The following is a 15409-nucleotide window of genomic DNA, read 5'->3' as shown; positions in this document are numbered from 1 at the left end:
CACACGTGTGGGGGGACGATGGCACCAGGACACACGAGGGGGGACGATGGCACCAGGACACACGTGTGGGGGGGACGATGGCACCAGGACACGCGTGGGGGGACGATGGCACCAGGACACACGTGTGGGGGGATGATGGCACCAGGACACACGTGGGGGGACGATGGCACCAGGACACACGCGTGGGGGGACGATGGCACCAGGACACACGTGTGGGGGGACGATGGCACCAGGACACACGAGGGGGGACGATGGCACCAGGACACACGTGTGGGGGGATGATGGCACCAGGACACGTGTGGGGGGATGATGGCACCAGGACACACGTGGGGGGACGATGGCACCAGGACACACGTGTGGGGGGATGATGGCACCAGGACACACGCGTGGGGGGGGACGATGGCACCAGGACACACGTGGGGGGACGATGGCACCAGGACACACGCGTGGGGGGACGATGGCACCAGGACACACGTGGGGGGACGATGGCACCAGGACACACGAGGGGGGACGATGGCACCAGGACACACGTGTGGGGGGATGATGGCACCAGGACACACGCGTGGGGGGGGACGATGGCACCAGGACACACGTGGGGGGACGATGGCACCAGGACACACGCGTGGGGGGACGATGGCACCAGGACACACGTGGGGGGACGATGGCACCAGGACACACGAGGGGGGACGATGGCACCAGGACACACGTGGGGGGACGATGGCACCAGGACACGCGTGGGGGGACGATGGCACCAGGACACATGTGGGGGGGGACGATGGCACCAGGACACACGTGTGGGGACGATGGCACCAGGACACGCGTGGGGGGTCGGTGCCACCACAGCAGAACCACGCGGTGTGACGACACCCCGCGGCGGGGACACGTGACAAGCCTGGGGCGCCCAACCTTTGGCCTGTCCGGGGGTGGCCATGGCGCTGGCCTGGGCGCTGGGTCCCCTGGCCGCGGTGGCCCTGGGCACCCTGCTCCTGGCACTGCTGCTGGGGTGGCTGCGGGACCTTGTGGTCACCGTCACCCGCTTCCGAGCCACCTGCCAGCGGCTGAACCGCTTCCCCCGGCCGCCCTGGCGCGGGTGGCTGCTGGGGCACACCGGCTTGGTGAGGGGACAGGGGGGTGGCAGCTGGGGGGGCAGGGACACGGTGGTGGCACCCATCAGGGACAGGGTGGTGGCACCTGGGGGGCAGGGACACGGTGGTGGCACCCATCAGGGACATGGTGGTGGCACCCATCAGGGACAGGGTGGTGGCATCTGGGGGGGGCAGGGACACGGTGGTGGCACCCATCAGGGACAGGGTGGTGGCATCTGGGGGGGCAGGGACATGGTGGTGGCACCCAGCAGGGACAGGGGGGTGGCAGCTGGGGGGGGCAGGGACAGGGTGGTTGCACCCAGCAGGGACAGGGTGGTGGCAGCTGGGGGGGGCAGGGACACAGTGGTGGCACCCATCAGGGGCAGGGACAGGGTGGTGGCACCTAGGATGGGGGACAGTGGGGACGGCATGGTGGCAGCTGAGGGGGCAGCAGGGACAGGGTGGTGGCACCTGAGATGGGGGACGGTGTGGACAGAATGGTGGCACCTGGGGGGGCAGCAGGGACAGGGTGGTGGCACCTGGGATGGGGGACGGTGCGATCAGGGTGGTGGCAGCTGGGGGGACAGTGGGGACGGCATGGTGGCAGCTGAGGGGGTGGCAGGGACATGGTGGTGACATCTGGGGGGGACAGTGGGGGTGGGGTGGTGGCACCCAGCAGGGACAGGGTGGTGGCATCTGGGCAGGACAGTGGGGACAGGGTGGTGGCAGCTGGCAGGGACAGGGCAGTGACACCCAGCAGGGACAGGGTGGTGGCAGCTAGGGGGACAGAAGGGACAGAGTGGTGGCACCTAGGGTGGGGGACAGTGGCGTCAGGGTGGTGGGAGCTCAGGGGACAGTGGGGATGGGGTGGTGGCATCTGGGGGAGACAGTGGGGACACGGTGGTGACACCTAGGGGGGGCAGCAGGGACAGGGCAGTGACACCCAGCAGGGACAGGGTGGTGGCATCTGAGCAGGACAGCAGGGACAGGATGGTGGCACCAAGGAGGAACAGGGTGGTGGCACCAAGAAGGAACAGGGTGGTGGCATCTGGGCAGGACAGTGGGGACAGGGTGGTGGCACCAAGAAGGAACAGGGTGGTGGCACCAAGAAGGAACAGGGTGGTGGCATCTGGGCAGGACAGCAGGGACAGGATGGTGGCACCAAGGAGGAACAGGGTGGTGGCACCAAGAAGGAACAGGGTGGTGGCATCTGGGCAGGACAGTGGGGACAGGGTGGTGGCTCCCAGCAGGGACAGGGTGGTGGCAGCTGAGGGGGTGGCAGGGACAGGGGGCTGGTACTGTGGGGGGACAGTGGGGACACGGACCTGTCCCCCGGGGGGGGGGTGGATGGCAACAGCGTGGTGGCACATGAGCCCTGAGCGTCCCCACGTCCATCCGTGAACCCAAGCTGAGACCATCCCCAACACTGGCCACGAGCTGGGGACAAGCATGTCCCTAAGGCTGGCCATGACCCTGGGGACAAGGGTGTCCCCAAGCCTGTCACTGAGCCCTGTGGTGCCCCGTGGCGCAGGGGAAGAGCACGGAGGAGGGCCTGCAGCAGGTGGACGAGCTGGTGGCTCGGTACCGGCACGGCTGCCTGTGGTGGATCTTGCCATGGATGCCCATCCTACGCCTCTTCCACCCCGACACCCTCCGCCCCGTCCTCCTGGCCTCAGGTAGGACACGAGGGGCACCAACCCAGCCCTGAGGGTCCCCAGGGTCACCTAGGGGTGTCACCATAGCTGGCCCGGTGACCTGGCCGTGCCCAGGCACCCATCCTGTGGTGGTCACCAACCCAACCCTAGGGTCCTCGGAGCCACCCAGAGGTGGCTCGCCCAGTGAGTCCCCAAATGCCCACGCCATGGTGGCCACCAACCTGTCCTTGAGGGTCCCCAGGGCCACCGAAAGGTGTGACCCATAGCCAGCCCAGTGAGTCCTCAAGTATCTATCCAATGGTGGCCACCAACCTGTCCTTGAGGGTCCCCAGGGCCTCCCAGAGGTGTCACCTACAGCTAGCCCTCTAAGTGCCCAAATGCCCATGCCATGGTGGCCACCATCGGTCCTTGAGGGTCCCCAGGGCCACCCAGAGGTGTCACCACGGCCAGCCCGGAGGCCTCGTTGTACCCAAAACCCCATCCTGTGGTGGTTACGGGTCCAGATGGGGGGGTCGCCTCTCCCTAGGGACCCCCACCCCACCTCATAAGCCCCTGAGGGGACCTGATGCTACCCTGGTGGCACCTCCCCAGCCCCCGCTCCCATCTCTCGCAGCCTTCATCGCCCCCAAGGACCAGCTCTTCTATGGCTTCCTCAAGCCCTGGCTGGGTGAGTGGGTGCTCAGGGGTGGCAGGATGGGTGGGGCAGCACCCACGGGTGCCCCACGGATGGAGCCGGGTGTCTCCCCCCAGGGGATGGGCTGCTCCTGAGCCGCGGGCAGAAGTGGGCTCGGCACCGGCACCTGCTGACACCCGCCTTCCGCTGGGACATCCTCAAGTCCTACGTGGGCATCTTCAACCAGAGCACCCACATCATGCATGTGAGCACCCGCTGCCTGCACCCCGAGCCCTGCCCTGCCCCCCGAGCCCTGCCCTGCACCCGCTGCCTGCACCCCGAGCCCTGCCCTGCCCCCCGAGCCCTGCCCTGCACCCCGAGCCCTGCCCTGCACCCGCTGCCTGCCCCCCGAGCCCTGCCCTGCCCCCCGAGCCCTGCCCTGCACCCCGAGCCCTGCCCTGCACCCGCTGCCTGCCCCCCGAGCCCTGCCCTGCCCCCCGAGCCCTGCCCTGCACCCCGAGCCCTGCCCTGCACCCGCTGCCTGCACCCCGAGCCCTGCCCTGCACCCCGAGCCCTGCCCTGCCCCCCGAGCCCTGCCCTGCACCCGCTGCCTGCACCCCGAGCCCTGCCCTGCCCCCCAAGCCCTGCCCTGCACCCGCTGCCTGCACCCCGAGCCCTGCCCTGCCCCCCGAGCCCTGCCCTGCACCCGCTGCCTGCACCCCGAGCCCTGCCCTGCCCCCCGAGCCCTGCCCTGCACCCGCTGCCTGCACCCCGAGCCCTGCCCTGCCCCCCGAGCCCTGCCCTGCACCCGCTGCCTGCACCCCGAGCCCTGCCCTGCACCCCGAGCCCTGCCCTGCACCCGCTCCCTGCACCCCGAGCCCTGCCCTGCCCCCCGAGCCCTGCCCTGCACCCGCTGCCTGCACCCCGAGCCCTGCCCTGCACCCCGAGCCCTGCCCTGCACCCAGACCCCAACCTGCACCTGCTGCCTGCACCCCGAGCCCTGCCCTGCACCCAGACCCCAACCTGCACCCGCTGCCTGCACCCTGAGCCCTGCCCTGCACCCCGAGCCCTGCCCTGCACCTGCTGCCTGCACCCTGAGCCCGCTGCCTGCACCCTGAGCCCTGCCCTGCACCCAGACCCCAACCTGCACCCGCTGCCTGCACCCCGAGCCCTGCCCTGCACCCGCTGCCTGCACCCCGAGCCCTGCCCTGCACCCAGACCCCAACCTGCACCCGCTGCCTGCACCCTGAGCCCTGCCCTGCACCCCGAGCCCTGCCCTGCACCCAGACCCCAACCTGCACCCGCTGCCTGCACCCCGAGCCCTGCCCTGCACCCGCTGCCTGCACCTGGACCCCCGATCCCTGACCCAGTCCTGCACCCGCTGCCTGCACCCCGAACCCTGCCCTGCACCCCGAGCCCTGCCCTGCACCTGCTGCCTGCACCCTGAGCCCACTGCCTGCACCCCGAGCCCTGCCCTGCACCCACTGCCTGCACCCTGAGCCCGCTGCCTGCACCCTGAGCCCTGCCCTGCACCCCGAGCCCTGCCCTGCACCCACTGCCTGCACCCCGAGCCCTGCCCTGCACCCAGACCCCAACCTGCACCCGCTGCCTGCACCCCGAGACCTGCCCTGCACCCAGACCCCAACCTGCACCCCCTGCCTGCACCTGGACCCCCGATCCCTGACCCAGTCCTGCACCCACTGTCCCCGACCCACAACACCCCGTCCTTCACCCGCTGCCCGACCCGCACCCAGCCCCCGACCCCTGTTGCAGGCCAAGTGGCGGGCAGCGGCGCGGGCAGCGGGGGGGCCGGCGGCGCTGGAGGTGCTGGAGCAGCTCAGCCTCCTCACCCTGGACACCCTCCAGAAATGCATCTTCAGCCACGAGAGCCACTGCCAGGAGTGAGCGTCACCCTGTCCCCTGCCAGGGTCCCCAGCATGGCCCCTGGCCCCCCTTCCCGGGGTGCCCCCACAGGGGACCCCTCCTTACCACAGCTCTGTCCCCTGCTGGGGTCCCCTCTGCCCCGGCTTGGTCCCCACCTGGGGTCCCCCATGGCCTTTGCACCCATCAGGGTCCCCACCACGCCAACACTGACCCCTCCTGGGTCCCCCCACCCCAACTCTGCCCCTTCTGGGGTCCCTCCTGCACTTTGCACCCACCAGGGTCCCTCCTTTATCCCAGCTCTGTCCCTAGCTGGGGTCCCCTCTGCCCCAGTTTGGTCCCCAGCTGGGGTCCCCCATGGCCTTTGCACCCGTCAGGGTCCCCACCACGCCAACACTGCCCCCTCCTGGGTCCCCCCACCCCAACTCTGCCCCTCCTGGGTCCCCCCTGCAATTTGCACCCACCAGGGTCCCTCCTTTCTGTCCCCTGCTGGGGTCCCCGTGGCCTTTGCACCCATCAGGGTCCCCACCATGCCAACAATGTCCCCTCCTGGGTCCCCCCACCCTAATTCTGCCACCCTGGGGTCCCCCCCTTATTCCAGCTTTGCCCTCCCATTAGGGTCCCCTCCCCCAGGGCTCAGAGTCCCCTCCCTGGTATCCTCACGGGCAGGGGTCCTGCTGCCACCCCATCTCCCCGCTGATGGCCGCCACGGCCAGTGGGGTGGCCATCCCCGTCGGCCCGCGGTGGCCGTCCCCAGCGGTCCCCGGTGCCCCCACAGGCAACCCAGCGAGTACATCAAGGCCATCCTGGAGCTGAGCACCTTGGTGGTGAGACGCTATCACCGCCCGTTCCATCACCCAGCGTGGCTCTACCGCCTCTCGGCCGACGGGCGCCGCTTTGCCCAAGCCTGCGTCACCGTGCATAGCTTCACCGCTGCCGTGGTGCAGCGCCGGCGCCAGGCCCTCGACCGCCTCGGCCGCCAGGCCTGGATGGAGAGCCACCAAGGACGGAGCATGGACTTCATTGACCTTCTCCTGCTCACTAAGGTAGTGCCGGGGTGAGATGGTGTGGTTGTGGGCAGGGTTGGCTGTGGGGTGGTGGCCAAGGGGATGGTGGTGGCCATGGGGAAGGTTGGCCGTAGGATGGTGGCCAGAGTGGCCTGGTGGTGGCCAAGGGGATGGTGGTGGCCATGGAGAAGATTGGCCATAGGGTGGTGGCCAGAGTGGCCTGGTGATGGCCAAGGGGATGGTGGTGGCCATGGGGAAGATTGGCCATAGGATGGTGCCAGAGTGGCCTGGTGATGGCCAAGGGGATGGTGGTGGCCATGGGGAAGGTTGGCCGTAGGATGGTGGCCAGAGTGGCCTGGTGATGGCCAAGGGGATGGTGGTGGCCATGGGGAAGGTTGGCCATAGGGTGGTGGCCAGAGTGGCCTGGTGATGGCCAAGGGGACGGTGATGGCCATGGGGAAGATTGGCCATAGGGTGGTGGCCAGAGTGGCCTGGTGATGGCCAAGGGGATGGTGGTGGCCATGGAGAAGGTTGGCCGTAGGGTGGTGGCCAAGGGGATGGTGGTGGCCATGGAGAAGGTTGGCCATAGGGTGGTGGCCAAGGGGATGGTGGTGGCCATGGAGAAGGTTGGCCATAGGGTGGTGGCCAAGGGGATGGTGGTGGCCATGGAGAAGGTTGGCCATAGGGTGGTGGCCAAGGGGATGGTGGTGGCCACAGGGACGGTTGGCCATAAGGTGGTGGCCATAAGGGGATGGTGGTGGCCACGGGAAAGTTTGGCTGTAGGGTGGTGGCCATAAGGGGATGGTGGTGGCCATGAGGAAGGTTGGCTGTAGGGTGGTGGCTCCAAGAGGCCCCTTGGCTGCCACGCTCACCCTCGCAGGACGAGGACGGCAACACCCTGTCGGATGAGGACATCTCGGCTGAGGCTGACACCTTCATGTTTGAGGGTGAGGTTGAGCCCCCGGGTGCCATCAGAGGGTGGGGACTCACATGTCCCCTCGCTCACCCCTTGTCCCTACAGGCCATGACACTACGGCCAGTGGCTTGGCGTGGCTGCTCTACAACCTGGCCTGCCACCCCGAGTACCAGGAGCGGTGCCGCCAGGAGGTCCGCGAGCTCCTTAAGGGCAGGGACGTCGAGGAGATCGAATGGTGAGGTGTCCCCGGTGTCACCCCCCAGTCAGCCGGCTTGCGAACGCTGGTGCCACCATCCCTCGCCCCCAGGGAGGACCTGTCCCACCTGCCCTTCACCACCATGTGCATCAAGGAGAGCCTCCGCCTGCACCCCCCTGTCTCCGCCGTGTCCCGGTGCTGCACCGAGGACATCACCCTGCGTGATGGACGCGTCATCCCCAAGGGTACGGCTTGCCCGGGGTGCAAGATGTCCCCAGTGTCACCATCCCTCCTTGTCCCCTGTCCCTACGGCATCCGTTTCCATCTCACCAGGTGTCATCTGCCTGATGAGCATCTATGGGACACACCACAACCCGGACATCTGGCCTGACCCCCAGGTAGGGCCACATGACCATGGTGGCATGACCGTGGGACAGCAGGATGTCCCCGTCACGGCGGGCACGGACAACCATGTCCCCACGGTGTGACGGTGTCTGTGTCACTCCAGGTCTACAACCCACTGAGGTTCAGCCCAGAGAACAGCCGGGGACGGTCCCCGTTGGCCTTCATCCCCTTCTCCGCCGGTCCCAGGTAAGCCATGGTGGGGACATGAGTGTCCCGACGTGTCACCCCCCCCATCCCGGTTGGGTTCAAGGTAGGGTGGTTGTCCCCCAGCCATCACGTTTGGGCATCACGGGGACAACGCCGTCCCAGCGTTTCGGGAAGGTTCCACCACCCATCCCAGCTGAGGCAGGGGTGGGATGGGTGTTGCTGTCCCCTGCGTGTGTCCCCCCCTGCGGAGGTGACAGAAGGGGACACGGTGGCAGGAACTGCATCGGGCAGAGCTTTGCCATGGCCGAGCTGAAGGTGGTGGCGGCGTTGACGGTGGCACGCTTCACCATTCGGCTGGACGCGGGGCGGCCAACGCGCCGCAAGCCCGAGCTCATCCTCCGCACCGAAGATGGGCTCTGGCTGCTGCTGGAGCCGCTGCCGGAGGTGGCCTGAGGGACACGGGGACACAGGGGACACCCCGCATGACGTATGTCCCACCTGAGGGAGAAGCAGTGAATAAATGGTGGCACAGAAGGGACGGTGTTGTCACGGTGCAGCGGGGGGACGGCGTGGGGTGGTGGGGATGTGTCCTTCTTAATCACATGCCAACTCATGGCATGGCCAAGTCCCTCCATGCCACATGTGACCATCCGGGGCATGGACATGTCCCTCCATGCCACATGTCACCATCCATGGCCACGTCCTCATCCCATATGTCCCCATCCCACATGTCCCCATCCATGGCCATGTCCCCATCCCATGTCCCCATCCATGCACATGTCCCCATCCATGGCCATGTCCCCATCCTACGTCCCCATCCCACATGTCCCCCCGTCCCACATGTCCCCATCCCACATGTCCCCATCCCACATGTCCCCATCCATGGCCATGTCCCCCCATCCCACGTCCCCATCCCACATGTCCCCATCCCACATGTCCCCATCCATGGCCATGTCCCCATCCCACGTCCCCATCCCACATGTCCCCATCCCACATGTCCCCATCCATGGCCATGTCCCCCCGTCCCACATGTCCCCATCCCACGTCCCCATCCCACATGTCCCCATCCCACATGCCCCTGTCCATGGCCATGTCCCCCCATCCCACATGTCCCCATCCCACATGTCCCCATCCATGGCCATGTCCCCATCCTACGTCCCCATCCCACATGTCCCCCCGTCCCACATGTCCCCATCCCACATGTCCCCATCCCACATGTCCCCATCCATGGCCATGTCCCCCCATCCCACGTCCCCATCCCACATGTCCCCATCCCACATGTCCCCATCCATGGCCATGTCCCCCCGTCCCACATGTCCCCATCCCACGTCCCCATCCCACATGTCCCCATCCCACATGCCCCTGTCCATGGCCATGTCCCCCCATCCCACATGTCCCCATCCCACATGTCCCCATCCATGGCCATGTCCCCCCGTCCCACATGTCCCCATCCCACATCCCCATCCCACATGTCCCCATCCCACATGCCCCCATCCATGGCCATGTCCCCCCGTCCCACATGTCCCCATCCCACATGTCCCCATCCATGCACATGTCCCCCCATCCCACATGTCCCCCCGTCCCACATGTCCCCACCCCACATGTCCCCATCCCTCATGTCCCCATCCATGGCCATGTCCCCCCATCCCACATGTCCCCCCGTCCCACATGTCCCCATCCCTCATGTCCCCATCCATGGCCATGTCCCCCCGTCCCACATGTCCCCTTGCACAGGCAGGGGAGGGGGGAGCGATGGCGGAGCGTGGGCGTGGCTACGCCGTTCAGTGGGCGGAGCCACAGACGTTTCCCGGGCGATTTGGTGGGCGTGGCTACGGCCCAAACGGCGGGTGGGCGGAGCTACGGCGGTGCTCTTCCGGTCACGTGAGGTGGGCGGCTGAAGCCGCGGTGCGGCGGCGCCATGGCGGCCCCGTCCGGTGAGCGGCAACCGGGGACCGGGATGAGCGCGGGGGGGGGGCCCGAGCGGGGAGGGCGGAGGGGAGGGGACGGCGGGGACCCTCGCCACCCCCCCCTTCCGCCCTCCCCGGCGGAGGCCTCCGGTACCCGCCAGTTAACGGCCGTTTCTCCTCAGAAACGGAGCGGCTGCTAGGCCGCGGCCCCGGCTACGGCACGACGGAGTCTCCGGCGGTGGCGGAGGAAGAAGAGCTTCGACGCCGCCTCAAATACTTCTTTATGAGCCCCTGCGATAAGTACCGGGCCCGGGGGCGGCGGCCCGTTAAGTTGGGGCTGCAGCTGGCCAAGATCCTCCTGGTCACCGTTCAGGTGAGGGGACACCGGGGAGGGTGGCCTTGGGTCATGGGGACACCGGGAGGGTGGCATTGGGAGGTCCTGGGACCTGAGGACACCAAGGAGGGTGGCACTTGGTGGGGTCCTGGGACCTGGGGACACCGGGGAGGGTGGCACTGGGAGAGTACTGGGACCTGGAGGCACCGGGGGGGGTGGTACCGAGAGAGTACTGGGACTTGGGGACACCAGGGAGGGTGGCACTCGGGGGGGTGCTGGGACCTGGGGACACCGGGGAGCTGGCAGTGGGGGGGGGTCCTGGGACCTGGGGACAACTGGGAAGGGGGACACTGGGTCATGAGGACACTGGGATGGGGTAGCACTGAGGGGTGTCCTGGGGCATGAGGACACAGGGGTACAATGGGCACAGGGACACCGGGATGGGGTGGAGTGGCCCTGGCACACTTGGGATGGGGGCAGTCGGCATGGGGACAGCAGGGAGGGGGACACCGGGGTGGCACTGAGGGGGCAATGGGCAGGGGGACAGCGGGACATGGGAGATTTGGGGGTTGACAATGACACAGGCGCTTTTGGGGGGGCTCTGAGCACAGGAGGTGACCTCTGAGATGGGGATGGGGCTTGGGGATATAGGAGGGGACACCCTCAGCGAGGGCTGGGGACATCGTGGGGAGCGCTGGGGGTTTTGGGGGGGGCTTGAGTGTTTGGGGACACTTGGTAGGGGTGCTTGGGGAAGTGGGGGACTTAGGTGAGGTCTCCTGGGAGACGGGGGGGGGGGTCTGTTGGGGTTACCCTGGTGGCATGTCTTTGGGGTCTGGGTGCCACACATTGGGGTGCATCAGGCAGTGGGTGATGCTGGGGCACCCCAAAAAAGGCCGGGGGCAGAAAGGACACCCCCCCAAGGTGTCACCAGCTCCCAGACGGGCACCAGGCTCCGTCCCAGGGCAGAAAACCCCCTCGGAGCTGCCAGGCTGCAGTCACAAGGCACAGAGGAAGCAGCTGGCACATGACATCCCCCTTCCCGGCACGGGATATCGGGGCACCGGTGTTTTTACACCCCACCACCCCCCCGCCACCCTCTTTTTTGCCTGCTCAGCACAGCCTGGCTGCCTGCACCCTGCCTGGCAGGCAGCAGCTCCCAGCTCAGTGCTGCGGTGTTGTCCTGGGTGCTTTCCCCCTTCCCCCGAGGCTTTGAGCGGTGTCACCCAGAGCCACCCGTGCCCTCGCCCTGCCAACGAGCAACACCAACGAGCGGCGTCTTGTGTTAAGAAATACGTGATAATTAGCGGCACGGGGAGGGGTTTAGAGAGTGCAGGCAGGGAAAAAATGCTGACGGAAGGTCAGGGTCCGCTCAGCTGTCGTGTTCCCAGGGTGTTTGGTGACACTGAGGGGGGTGTGCGTGTCCCCAGGGAGCTCGTCCTCCCCTCCGTCTGTGGGGGGAGAGGAGCTTTGCCACAGGAAAACAGCTCACTTAGATTTTCGGGGCAACCAGGTGGAGATGGGGACAACCCTGGGGATGTGCTAGCTGGCCCTTGTCTTCTTGGGGTCACCCAAGTTGTAGGCTGATGGCATTTTGCCTCCTGTGACCACTTTTGGGGTGGAACGGCTGCGTTTTGGGCCGTGGCATTGTTGTTTTATGGAACCGCCAGGGCAGGGATTTAATCACGGCCTCCTTTGTCTCTCAGCTCATCCTCTTTGGGCTCAGCAACCAGATGGTGGTGACGTTCAAGGAGGAGAACACCATCGCCTTCAAACACCTCTTCCTGAAGGACTACGTGGACGGCACGGATGACTCCTACGCCGTCTACACGCAACGTGACCTCTACGACCACATGTTTTACGCTGTGGAGAAGGTGAGATCTACGGGTGGAATGGGACACGGAGGTGGCTGGGGGCCTCATCCAGCCGCTGAGGGCATCTCCTTCTCCAGTATTTGGTCATTCCCAACGAGACCATCGGCCGCTACGCCTACGTGCGGGGGGAGCGGGGAGGGAACCAGTCGGCCCTCATGCTGTGCCAGCAGTACTATCGTAAAGGGCGCATCGATCCGGCCAACGACACCTTCAACATCGACCCCAAGATTGTCACAGGTGGGTTTTGGGGAGGGTGGGGCTGAAGGTGCTTGTCCCCCAGCCACCACTGGGTCTCAGGGAGGTTCTTGCGCCTCGTCCTGGGCTTGAGAGGGTCCGAGGGGATTGTGTGGGGCCTCGGGCTTCCCTGAAAGCGCTTCTCCCTCCCTGCAGACTGCCTGGGACTGGATCCTCAGGACCCACAGCCTCTGCCCCCGGCGCTCGACCGCAGCTACAAGAACTTCACCCTCAAATTTCACAAGTAATTGCGGCACCTCCCCCACAACCCAGGGTGTCCCAGCATTTGGGTGCTGGGGACACCCCATCGGCGCAGGGTCTGGACAAGGGGGCAACGGGGACCCCGACGCAGGGCCTTTCTCATGCTGAAGCCTGCTGGCAGAATGGGAAAGCTCTCCTTGGTTTTAAAAACCACTTGTGGGATGGAAACAAATTCAGCCTTGTGCCGAGGGAGATGTGAAACCGGTGGGGTTGCACAACAAAGCGGCTGCTTTCCGGCCCTGCCTGCATCGGCGCTGGCCAGAGAGCTGGCTCTGAGGCACCACAACTGTCCTGGAACACCCGTGTTGGGGGTGGTTTTCCCCTCTCCGAAACCTTTGTGCTGGCTTTCGGCAGCATTTTGATGGCCCGTGGTCAAGCCTTGCAGTCGTGGGCACGTTATCAGCGTGGGCAGGCTGGTGCTGGGAAGAGGAACGCTGGCGCTGCTGGCGTTGAGAGATGTGGTGTAGCTTGTGGCGCTGCTTCTTCCAGAGGCTACAACGTCCCTTTTGAAGCAAAATTCACCGATGCTGGGGCACATTGGCAGCGTTTTGCTCCTCTGAAGATGGAGACATCCTTTCCTGGGGCTGTACGTACCCCCAGGAAAGGTGTTTACCCCATCTCTGTCAGTTGATGGACTCTCAGTGCTGCATTTTGGGGATTTTTGGGGGGGTGTGTGTGTGTGTCTAAGTGGGCTGAGACACCCTGGACAAGCCCCAGGAGGAGGATTAACGAACACCCCTTCCCACAGACTCATCAATGTCACCATCCAGTTCAAGCTGAAAGCCATCAACATCCAAACCATCATCAACAACGAGATCCCCGACTGCTACACCTTCACCATCACCGTGAGTGCGTTGGCACCGCTTCCCGCCTCGGGGTGATCCAGCCGGGCTGCGTGGGGGGGTGACGGCGGCCCTTGTGGGCACGTAGGGACCGGGTACAGGCAGCGAGGAGCCGCCAGTCAGTTTTGCAGGCGGTAACCGTCCCCCTTCTCCCCAGATCACGTTTGACAACAAGGCACACAGCGGCCGGGTGAAAATCCACCTCGACAACCAGGCTGACATCAAGGAGTGCAAAGATCCCAGTGTCTTCGGCCGAGGTAGGAGCCCACGAGGGCGTGACAAGGGCAGCACCGGTCCCCAGTGGGTGCCGAAGGGCTGCGTGGGGGGCTGAGGGTGCTCCTGCCTAGGTGTCCCCCTCGTTAAGAAAAGCTACTCTGCGTTTTTCAGGTGACAACTCCTTCCGGCTGTTCTTTGATGTCATCGTCATCCTCGTCTGCTCGCTCTCCTTCATCCTCTGCGCTCGCTCCATCATCCGGGGCCTGATGCTGCAGCACGTGAGTGGCGGGGGGCGGTGGGAAGCGGTGCTAACCGCGGCTACCTTCCACGGTGTAACCGGTGGGGGACGGACAGAGCTGCCACGGGGACGCCGTTTCGGCGCTGCCGGCTTTCAGAGGAGGCGCTTTCCCCGCGGCGATGCTCAAAGCTGTGGGTGCTGCAAGACAGGCAAAGCTCTCCAGACGGTGTGTAAAGGACCCCGTGTATTTTTTCCCTCCCCACGCAGGAGTTCAGCCGGTTCTTCCAGCGCCGCTACAACCAGAACGTGTGCTTGTCGGACCGTATGGAATTCGTCAACGGCTGGTACATCCTCCTGGTGATCAGCGACGTCCTCACTGTGCTGGGAACCATCATGAAGATCGGCATCGAGTCCAAGGTACGGGGACACCGGGGAGCGAAGCTGGAGGGTTTTCAAGAGCCTGCCTGCACTGGGGCAGGTGTCCCCATACTCCGGGGAGGGGACATTGCTGGTGGCAGGGGTAAAAGCCTTCCCCCTTGGCCGTGAAACAGCCTCTCCTGGGTGCTGGAAGCACGTTTTCTGCCCCGGTGATGTTGTCCTGGATGTAATCAGAGCTCTGCCAGCGGGTTAGGGGACAGACATCGCTCCTGAGCGGTTCACAGAGGGGTCCCGACCTGGGTGGGACCCCAGGGTCCCCGTTTCCCTTTGGGACAGGGAGGTGGCACCAAAAGGAGAGGCAGGGTCCGGTCTGGCTGCTGCTGCGTCGTGGCTTGTGGCACCGGGATTTCACTTGCCGCTAGTTTGTGGCAAGTGCCGGAGGGTTGTTAGGGCTTCAGGGACGGCCTTGGGGACTTCGGGGATGGCAGTGGCCGTGCCTCAGGCCCGTGACACCTCTGTCCCTGCAGAACTTCGCCAGCTACGATGTTTGCAGCATCCTCCTGGGCACCTCCACGCTGCTGGTCTGGGTCGGGGTCATTCGCTACCTCACCTTCTTCCAGAAGTACAACGTGAGTGACACCGGGGAGGTGACCTGGGAGCCGAGGGGACAATCTCCAGGGCTGGGAATGACCGTGCCAGCCTGGTGCTGAGCATCTGGGCAGGCTGGGGCTCGTCCTACAGCTGCTGTGTGTCCCCAGGGTCCCCATCCTGCTCTGCTGGGGACCTCAGGGTCCCACGGGGTGCTTTAACCGCTGTAGGGACCCTTCCCGCCAGCACCCTCGGCAGAAGACGGGGGTTAATCCCAACTGGTTTTCCTCCACCAGATCCTCATCGTCACGCTACGGGTGGCCCTCCCCAACGTCATCCGCTTCTGCTGCTGCGTGGCCGTCATCTACCTGGGCTACTGCTTCTGTGGGTGGATCGTGCTGGGCCCGTACCACGTCAAGGTGCCACAGGGTCGCCGGTTGGGATGGGCTTCACCCACCTCCGGGTGGTTCCCTGCCCGGGTTTGGGAGATGGGTGCAGGGCCAGTCCCCGTTTGGGCAGCGCGGGTTAGATCCGGCGCCGCTCTTTGCCACAGACTCTTTCCTCGTGGCACAACAGCATCGGGGTGGCACGTGGGGTGTCGGGGAGTGCTCGAAATATCCTTGGGAGCTTCCAAC

At 65.9% G+C, this 15409-nt stretch overlaps 2 protein-coding genes across 4 annotated transcripts in view; both read left to right on the top strand.

Annotated features, from left to right (window-relative positions):
- Positions 1-888: 888 nt before the first annotated feature.
- On the top strand, positions 889-8439 carry LOC135310115 (ultra-long-chain fatty acid omega-hydroxylase). 2 transcript variants are annotated; one of them, XM_064437143.1, is made up of 12 exons: positions 889-1115; positions 2617-2761; positions 3354-3407; positions 3491-3618; positions 5127-5254; positions 6013-6280; positions 7122-7188; positions 7263-7392; positions 7465-7598; positions 7687-7751; positions 7862-7944; positions 8163-8439. In XM_064437143.1, the coding sequence occupies exons 1-12, from the start codon at positions 930-932 to the stop codon at positions 8356-8358; spliced, it is 1584 nt and encodes a 527-aa protein (XP_064293213.1). In that variant the 5' UTR covers positions 889-929; the 3' UTR covers positions 8359-8439. The 2 variants fall into 2 exon arrangements, with proteins under 2 accessions (XP_064293213.1, XP_064293214.1); XM_064437144.1 differs by having other exon boundaries at positions 890-1115; positions 8181-8439.
- A 1290-nt stretch (positions 8440-9729) lies between these two features.
- Positions 9730-15409, top strand: part of MCOLN1 (mucolipin TRP cation channel 1) — a 9130-nt gene continuing 3450 nt past the window's right edge. Inside the window, exons 1-11 of one of the 2 annotated variants that reach the window (XM_064437182.1) lie at positions 9730-9839; positions 9995-10185; positions 11850-12017; positions 12095-12254; positions 12408-12495; positions 13261-13357; positions 13512-13611; positions 13742-13848; positions 14076-14225; positions 14714-14815; positions 15071-15193. In XM_064437182.1, the coding sequence (XP_064293252.1) occupies positions 9824-9839; positions 9995-10185; positions 11850-12017; positions 12095-12254; positions 12408-12495; positions 13261-13357; positions 13512-13611; positions 13742-13848; positions 14076-14225; positions 14714-14815; positions 15071-15193 (1302 nt within the window). In that variant the 5' untranslated portion in view covers positions 9730-9823. The remainder of the gene's footprint in view (positions 9840-9994; positions 10186-11849; positions 12018-12094; positions 12255-12407; positions 12496-13260; positions 13358-13511; positions 13612-13741; positions 13849-14075; positions 14226-14713; positions 14816-15070; positions 15194-15409) is intronic. The other variant, XM_064437183.1, reaches the window with a different exon arrangement.

The sequence above is a fragment of the Phalacrocorax carbo genome, chromosome 30, assembly GCF_963921805.1.
Source record: "Phalacrocorax carbo chromosome 30, bPhaCar2.1, whole genome shotgun sequence".
In the NCBI taxonomy this organism is placed as follows: domain Eukaryota; kingdom Metazoa; phylum Chordata; class Aves; order Suliformes; family Phalacrocoracidae; genus Phalacrocorax; species Phalacrocorax carbo.
The sequence above is the reverse complement of the archived record's forward strand: the minus strand, read 5'-3'. Positions and strand labels throughout refer to the sequence as shown.